This window comes from Triplophysa rosa, unplaced genomic scaffold (genome assembly GCF_024868665.1).
Source record: "Triplophysa rosa unplaced genomic scaffold, Trosa_1v2 scaffold221_ERROPOS574315, whole genome shotgun sequence".
In the NCBI taxonomy this organism is placed as follows: Eukaryota; Metazoa; Chordata; class Actinopteri; order Cypriniformes; family Nemacheilidae; genus Triplophysa; species Triplophysa rosa.
In genome coordinates this window covers 225,242-234,194 of record NW_026634236.1, presented here as the reverse complement: position 1 = coordinate 234,194, position 8,953 = coordinate 225,242, and the positions used below count along the sequence as shown (strand labels likewise).

Here is an 8,953-nt window from a genome sequence, read left to right as displayed (position 1 = left end):
CAACCCTTCCTTCAGTGTGGCTAACTACCTACACCCCCCTCATCACTCCCTATTCAAAAAGGTGTGTTTGCTTTTACTATAGTCTAATTTGTGAAAGACGTTTGTAAATTAGAGAGAGATAAAATATGTATGTGGGCTTTTTCTTCTAAGAGTGTGATGTTTCCTTTGTTTTTATCATGCAAATGTGTGAATTGAGACTTGAGGTCTGCAATCTTATCAAAGTGTGACTGTCCCCTTACAAGCCCAGGCAAAGTCATTTGACCAGTCAATCAAAGTAGGCTGTGTTGTTGTACCCCCTGTAGTTGTCTATCTAACCCATGTCCTGACACTCTGATGTCCTGACAACCTACTGTTTTCACGCCGTAACGTGAAAACCTAGCGGGGGGTGTGTTTTTAAATGAGAGATTTAAAAGTTAATGTTTATGTATGTGAGGTTTTCTTCTAAGAGTAAAGTTGGCACCATGTTTAAGATTTTTATCTGATAAATGATTATTGTGTTTGGGTCAGTATCTTATCATTGTGGTATGAAACAACATTTGATTCAAAGACATACGCTGATATGTTTCTTTGACGGATAAAGTTTTAACCATATGTTAAACATATAGCAAATACGCTCTGACAGTTTTAGTGAATAAGTGTTTCATTTATGGTTTTACCACATCATGAACCCCTTCTGTATGGATGGTTGTTTACATATATTTAAAAGTCAAAATGGTTGTAATGTCTAAGAGTTAAGGTAATGTTTCATTTTAACAAAAGTATATTTCACCATGTGTTGACTTAAGGTATGCATAGTGAGATGCCGATGTGTCTGACAACCATCTGTTGAGAACTTATTCCTGAAACGACAGTCGTTTGTATTTGATTAAAAGCAAGTAGTTCCTTGATGCCCCATATGTCTGATTGTCTTCTGTCTAAGAGGATGTCTGGGGTTCTACGATGATGTGTAACAGCAATATGATAATACAGGCGTCACAACGGCGGCAGGATGTTTTTTGAATATGTTAATGGAAACTCCTTTTTTTACAACACCCCCAAAGGTGTCTTTATAAGTTTGAAACTGTTGATATCAGTCGCTACGAAAACCGCTGGTCAAGACGAACGGCCTGCGTTGCGGAAGAACAGCATTCATCTCTTGGGTGTTTGAAAAAAAAAAACCATATTTCTAAAATGGCAAGCTATCTTAACTGTAAGTGATTTTCGATTTCTCTTTAAAACAAATACAAAACAAAAAACAGTATGTGTAAGTTTATCATGGTAGCGGTGCGTTGTTAAACAGGTTGTGTAACGATACAGGTGCTTTGAACGACCCCAGATATTCTTGGCTTGTAGAAGAAATTGGTGACCTAAACCAAGCAGGCGGTATGTGTATCTACTTATGTTATATATTTATATATGCTATAGCACTATTCAAAAATGATACACTGATTACACATTTTTTAATTTTATCAACAGGATCGATACAGCGATTTAACAGCACAAACCCGCAAACCACAGGCTGTGGAGTTAGTAGAGGAAGAGTAGGTACGTAGGCATGTGTGTGCGCGTGTGTGCTTGTGGTACTTATTCAAAATCGAGTAATAAATGTTATACTTTTTTTTACCAATAGTTTCGGAAGAAATACAAAATGGTGAAAATTCGCCGAGTGTGATTGGTGATGGCAACAAAGCGTTAGGTAATGTATTATGATTAATGATTGTTTATATGATTGGTTAAAAACCACTTACAAAAGTAGCTGTTAAAAATGTTTTGTACTTTATAGGTTCTTTGTCGAATCTGGTAGCTAATATACCGGCCTTGGTAGGCCTACACAGAGATTCGGTGAATCCGTCTGTCAATGTCTGTTAGAACTACAAATGTGACAACTGCCCAAGTACATGCGGAGGCCAGCAGTCAAAACAGGGAGCGTCCACCCCAGACGGAGCAGTCAAGACACGACATAGCCACACGAACTGGTGAGTCTAAAGATTAAAAAAAAAAGAATGTGTATACATATGACCAGTGATTTATCCCTTGTCTAACACATATTTTATTATTTTATTTCAGAGGTTGTTGTAAACGACAACGATGTTTGGGATGATAATTTAGTTGAAGCTTGGGAAGCGGCTGATTTTACCCAGGCTGACCCCGCGGTGCTGCCGGCTAACCAAGAGGCGTTTAGGTTAGAATCTGGTACGAGCCATACGTTAACCCTGGAGGAGGTTGTCTTAAGGAACGATGGGGCAACGGGCTACGCTGAGATGTGTGGACATCTTGCTCAGATTAGCACAGAATTGAGGCTCGCAAGAGAGGAGCGACAAAGTGATCGAGAGGAACGACAAAGGGATCGCGAGGATCGCCGCAGGGACAGAAAGTTGTTTGAAAACTTCAAACGCATCGTCACCGCTAATATTTCCAAAAATTCTGTCGGCATCAGAGAAAGCCTAGCGAGACAACGACTGATTCGAAGCGCTGTAAAGGACGTTCTTGAAAATCAGTCTCAAAGTGTTGTTTTGTTTATGGAAATTATCAACATGGCCAGACGAAGATCTGGTGAGTAAATACATTTATTTATAGCGATTTGCTGTTTATTGATATACGTCGCTTTTGCTTTATTTGGAGGTTGGCATTTTATTTTTATTTTAAAAAAGTGTTTTCTATTAGTTAGCACATAGCATATGGTTGTATTGTTTTTTGTTCTTTTTTATTTGAATTAAAAAAGTGTTTCTATTAGTTACCACATATCCTGATTGCTTTGTTGTTTTATTTTAAACAAATATTATTAATATGGCCCCAAAACGATGTCGGGGGTCAGATGGTTCTGAGAGTGATTCTGCAGCAAGAAGATGTAGATATCACACTGATGGTGTTTTACGCCCCCACAAAATGTTTCAGACACATTACAGGGTTTAATTTACGCCGTTAGGGGTATGCATAGGCCAACATCAACACGCGAGTCCCTTATAGCTTTAATAAGTACAGTTCGTTCAATGTCGGAAGTGCAGCCAGAACCCTCTTTGGAGTTAGAAGACAATGGTTTAAACCAGCACCAGGTTGGTTATGGTTTAGATGACCAGACAGATAATACAACAGTACCACCTGCATGCTTAAGAGCTAATGATGATGATACTGAAATGGATGTAATGGGTGATTTAGGTGTTCAGTCAAGCCAGATGAATGATTCATCAGTATGTCTTAGTCCTAGCGAAACGCAACGCTTAGTGAGAGATGGGGGTGTCATAGGCGGGTACACAGTGATCCCTAGATGTAAGTTTAACAGCTTGGAGATACATAGGGTTTTAAATCTACGATCGATAACAACTACAGACATGGCAGACTATGTTGTATTTTTACATGATGCGTTGTCTGAAATAGTATCATTTTCCAGACAGTTGGCTGGTGATGGCGGCTTAATTAACATCACATTGCGGGGGTCTAGTCTGACATCAGATGTTAATACAATTTTGTCACCTAGCAATAACTATAGTGTGGATGTTCTTGAAGATCAAATCGAAAAGATAATGCAGAGTAACTCCAACGTGTGTGTTAATGATAGTTTGGAATTAAAAGTAACTATAGCGATGTGTAGACAAGGGGTTTCATATAGAAAACTCCGCGACACAGCGCATAACGAGGTGATTGCGAGAAACAGGATGTATCTTTTCTGCCCTGTTAATATTTCAAACAATCTGTGTTTTGCTATTTGCATAGCTCATTTTCTGAACCCCCAAACACCCCACACAGAGTTAATACCATTAGCATCAGCGTTGCAGAAGTCTGCCGGGTACACAGATCAGGATATGATTGGCTTTAATGACATAGCAAAGTTTGAAAGGTTGTCATACATTAAAATAGTAGTCTTCCACAGGTCAGACACTGGTATGTTGGAAAAGTACAACACAAAAGATGCTCCACATTCCAGAACTGTGTTTTTGTACCTGCATGATGGTCATTATTTTATGATTAAGAATTTGAAAGCGTTCATAGGTACACCGTACATTTGTGATTTTTGTTACAGGGGATACACTTCCCGTAGAGACCATAGTTGCAAATATGTGTGTGACATCTGTAATGGTCCTGAATGTTTCAGATATGCTGTGAAAAAAAGACAATGTAATGATTGTCTTCGGTACTGCAGATCCACGTATTATGATATGCATAAGAAACCGCCACTAGGTCAGCAGTTTTCACAATGTGCTGTGACCAAATATTGTCTAAAATGCAATAGACGTTATCACATTAGCGGCACAGACCCTAAACCACACAAATGCGCTGCATCTTGTTGTGTTCATTGTGGCGAGGTTTTGATTGCTGATGGCGCGCATCAGTGTTTCATACAACCGATAACCATTGCGGCCCTTGGTGTGAAATACATATTTTATGATTTTGAAATGCGTTACCAAGATGGGAAGCATGTGCCAAATTTTGTGTGCGCAATTACATTTTCTGGTGAGGAATTCACAGCGGAGGGTACGGATTGTGTTGAACGACTCCTTAGACATTTCAGACAACCCCGTTATAAAAACTACACTTGGATAACCTGAGGCATTATGGGCTTTGACAACTTCATACTATTGGAACATTTCACAAAAGTTGGGCTCACACTTAATATCACAATGCAGGGATGTCGGATAATTTTAATGTTTGACAACGGTTTTAAACAGCGTTTTATTGACAGCTACTCGTTCATTCCCATGCGTTTGGCCAAGACTGCATCGGCGTTAAACCTGTCCTGTGAGGACAAAGGTTACTTCCCACATCATTTCAACAGACTAGAAAACGAGGGGTATATAGGTCCATATCCGGATAAACATTTTTATGGGTACAAGACTATGTCTGATAAAGACAGAGGTCAGTTCAATGAGTGGTACAGCACCGTCACGGACAAGGTGTTTGATTTTAAAAGAGAGCTAGCCATGTATGGCCGGAATGATGTCGTATTGCTGAGGGAGGCTTGTATGAAATACCGTGATGAATTCATACAGTGTACAGCTCTCGATCCGTTTACATGCACCACTTTAGCTTCATGCTTTATGGCTGTGTATAAAACACACTACCTGCCAAAAGACACCCTAGCTTTGACCCACAACAATGCATACACCATGCAAAACAAAGCCTACTCCGATGTCTCCATCGAATGGCTTGAATATGTTAAAAAATCACAAGGTGTGGACATTCAACATGCTTTAAACTATGGCGAGGTATCAATTGGTAAATATTTTGTTGATGGGTATTTTGAGACTACGCTTGTAAAGACCGCCTTTGAGTTTTTTGGGTGCTTCCACCACGGCTGCTTGGCTTGTTTTAGGTCCGACCATGTGAACCCGCTATCAAAACTACCCTACGGTGTGCTACGAAGACAGGTGGATGACAAAATTGCAGTGTTGAAACAGGCATATGGTCTAAAGGTAGAGGTGATGTGGGAATGTGAATGGCAGGCTCTCAAACAATCTGACCCTGACATAATTGCTTTTATGACCACATATAAACATCCTGTGAGATTGAGACCTCGTGGCGTTAAACCTGTCCTGTGAGGACAAAGGTTACTTCCCACATCATTTCAACAGACTAGAAAACGAGGGATATATAGGCCCATATCCGGATAAACATTTTTATGGGTACGAGACTATGTCTGATAAAGATGAGTGGTACAGCACCGTCACTGACAAGGTGTTTGATTTTAAAAAAGAACTAGCCATGTATGGTAAGAATGACGTCATTTTGCTGAGGGAGGCTTGTATGAAATACCGTGATGAATTCATACAGTCTACAGGTCTTGATCCGTTGGTAAATATTTTGTTGATGGATATTTTGAGACTACGCTTGTAAAGACAGCCTTTGAGTTTTTTGGCTGCTTCCACCACGGCTGCATGGTTTGTTTTAGGTCCGATCATGTGAACCCGCTATCAAAACTGCGCTACGGTGTGCTCCGAAGACAGGTGGATGACAAAATTGCAGTGTTGAAACAGTCATATGGTCTAAAGGTAGAGGTGATGTGGGAATTTGAATGGCAGGCGCTCAAACAATCTGACCCTGACGTAATTGCTTTTATGTCCACATGTAAACATCCTGTGAGATTGAGACCTCACAACGCATTATTTGGTGGCCGCACTAATGCATACAAATTGTACCATAAGGCCACAGAAGGTGAAAAAATAAGATATGTCGATTTCACAAGTCTGTATCCATTCTGCCAAGCCAGAAAGGATTACCCCGTAGGGCATCCTCAAATCATTTTCAAGGATTTTGAACCTCTAGAAAATTATTATGGAATTGTGAAATGCACTGTTTTACCACCACGTAAACTCTTATATCCTGTGCTCACAATGAGATTCGGCGGTAAATTACTATTTTCACTCTGCCGCACATGTACCGAACAACAAAATCAGACAACAACCTGCAGACACACTGATGATGAAAGAGCCATCACAGGCACTTGGGTCAGTATTGAATTGTTAAAAGCTGTAGAGAAGGGTTATTTTGTGGTTTGTATATCTGAGGTGTGGCATTTCCCACAACGCTCAGAAACCTTGTTTTGTGAATATGTCAAAACTTTTTTACAGTACAAACAAGAAGCCAGCGGTTATCCAGAACATGTGGTGACAGATGCTGACAAACAAGCATATGTCGCAGACTACTTTGAAAAAGAAGGTATTAAACTGAATCCAGATAAGATAAATTACAATCCGGCCCATCCTTCGATTAACAAGTTTTTGCTTAACAGTTTGTGGGGCAGGTTTTCAATGAGGGAAAACCTACCCACCACAGAACTGCTTTCAGACCCTGAACAGTTTGCCCAGCATATTTTCGGCAATGGTTATGACATCAAACATTTCTCATTTGTATCAGATACTGTGGCTATAATACAATGGTGTTACGCTGATGGTAAAGGGGGGCAGACCCGAGATATAAACATATTTTTAGGTGCATTTACAACAGCGCATGCTCGTTTAGAGCTGTATGATCTAATGGACAAGTTGGGGGATAGGCTGGTGTACGGTGACACCAACAGTGTCATTTTCATATCCAAAGATGGTGACTGGGAACTGCCATTGGGTCCATACCTAGGTAATCTCACCGATGAAGTTGGACTGGGGTCTTTCATAAGTGAGTATGCCTCAGGGGGGCCAAAGACATATGGATACCGTACAAATACTAACAAAATTTGTATGAAAGCCAAAGGTATAACCCTTAATGCTGTAAACTCTGAGGCTATCAGACTGGACACTCTGATTAGTCTTGTCAACCACTATGTCGTGGGGGACGGAGCTAGTTGTCACATACTGGTCCGTATGGATGGTATTGTGAGGGATAAAAAGAGGTTTACGCTTCACAACAAATCAGTAGACAAATGTTTTCGTGTGAATTACAATAAAAGAGTTCTGCTTGATGATTACACTACATTGCCATATGGATACTGACAACGTTTATGGGCATAGAGGTGTGCTAGACACTGTTGCATTTGATTTCAGGTTACAACACCCGTTTTCATGTGTGATAAGCGGACCGTCAAACTCTGGGAAATCCTTTTTTGTAAAAATGTTGTTGCAAAATGCTGTAAAATTGATTTCTAAAAATGTGGAAAATATTGTATATATTTATGATTGTTGGCAACCATTGTATGATGATTTGTTGAAAATGTATACAATTAATTTTGTTGAAGGTATATCACAGACACTGAATTATGATCATTTGTTTCCTGTCAATAAAATGAATCTGCTTATAATTGATGATTTAATGAAAGAAGCCAGTGGTAACAATGAAGTGGAGAAAGTGTTTACACAGTATGTACACCACAGAAATCTTAGTGCTATTTACATTGTACAGAATTTATTTTGTCAGGGTAAATCCAGCAGGACCATCAGTTTGAACACAAACTATTTGGTATTGTTTAAAAACCCCAGAGATGCCACACAGGTAATGGTGTTAGCCAGGCAGATGTATCCAGGACATGCAAAGTTTTTTATGGAGTCTTATCAGGATGCAACCTGTAAACCTTATGGTTACCTCATGATTGATTATAAAGCAAAAACACCCGAACACTATCGTCTCAGAACAGACCTACTCTCGCCACATCCAGTAGTGTATCTACAGAAAAGAAAGCACAGATTTATCACGGGGGTGAAAAATGTCTGGTAAACTTTATAGAAACCTCCCTGTATTAAAACTGCTTTTAAAAGCCACACCCATTCAGAGATTATTTTACAATCTACCACCGACGAACTCATTGTAACACTGTGTGAGGTCGCACTTAATGTGCTTCATGGTAACATACCGCTCACATCGCAGCAATACCAGAAACTAAAACGTCAGAAAACGGTGCTTAAATTTGTGTCGAACAAGAAGATTGGTATTAAAAGAAAGAGACGGTTAATAAACCAACAGGTTGGTTTCCTGCTCCCTCTCTTAAGCATAGCAATACCATTTATTTCCAGCTTGGTCACATCTAGATAAAAGAAAAAATGGAATATGCAGAGAAAGTGTTTTTAGTTCCACAGCATCAGCTCGATAAACTAAAATCAGGCATCCCACATGAGTCTATACAGCAGTCTGTGGAGAATGAGTTGGATACAGCTATAAGGGACATCCTGCACAGATCAGATATGGCCTCTCATGAAAAAGCTAAACGGTACACAAATATTTTACAGAGATATTTAACACTTGCTAAGCAGACTGATCGGGAGACAAATATGTTAACACTAAACATGCCTATGTCTGATAAAGACACACCTACACTGTTAGATGTCGCTGTAGATTTAGCAGCACATTACTGTAAAAATCCACAGTACAATACTGCATGTGTATATTACAGTAAAATACTGCAGTTCACAATGCATTATGGGTAATTTTGATTGAGCGGGAAACTTCTACAGTATATTTTGGTCTCGCTGTAACCTAGCTGTAGCCTTGCTGTAATGTGTTAGTCAATAATACAGGATTGGTGTAGCGAAAGTGCGCCACAACGTCAAATCAC

The 8,953-nt window shown here is 39.7% G+C and overlaps 1 protein-coding gene across 2 annotated transcripts; it reads left to right on the top strand.

Moving 5' to 3' along the window:
* The first annotated feature begins 1,477 nt into the window (after positions 1–1,477).
* LOC130550032 (uncharacterized) lies at positions 1,478–2,582 on the top strand. Of its 2 annotated transcripts, XM_057327368.1 has the most exons (4): positions 1,478–1,524; positions 1,610–1,675; positions 1,763–1,955; positions 2,047–2,582. In XM_057327368.1, the coding sequence occupies exons 3-4, from the start codon at positions 1,838–1,840 to the stop codon at positions 2,538–2,540; spliced, it is 612 nt and encodes a 203-aa protein (XP_057183351.1). In that variant the 5' UTR covers positions 1,478–1,524; positions 1,610–1,675; positions 1,763–1,837; the 3' UTR covers positions 2,541–2,582. The 2 variants fall into 2 exon arrangements, with proteins under 2 accessions (XP_057183351.1, XP_057183353.1); XM_057327370.1 differs by lacking the exon at positions 1,478–1,524 and having other exon boundaries at positions 1,666–1,955.
* The last annotated feature ends 6,371 nt before the right edge of the window (positions 2,583–8,953 follow it).

What these genes read in the sequence shown, in the direction of transcription:
- LOC130550032 (XM_057327368.1), top strand. Translation starts at nt 1,838, where the DNA reads ATGTCTGTTAGAACTACAAATGTGACAACTGCCCAAGTACATGCGGAG. An exon ending in CGACATAGCCACACGAACTG is followed by an intron (nt 1,956 to 2,046) that starts GTGAGTCTAAAG and finishes ATTTTATTTCAG; the next exon opens with AGGTTGTTGTAAACGACAAC.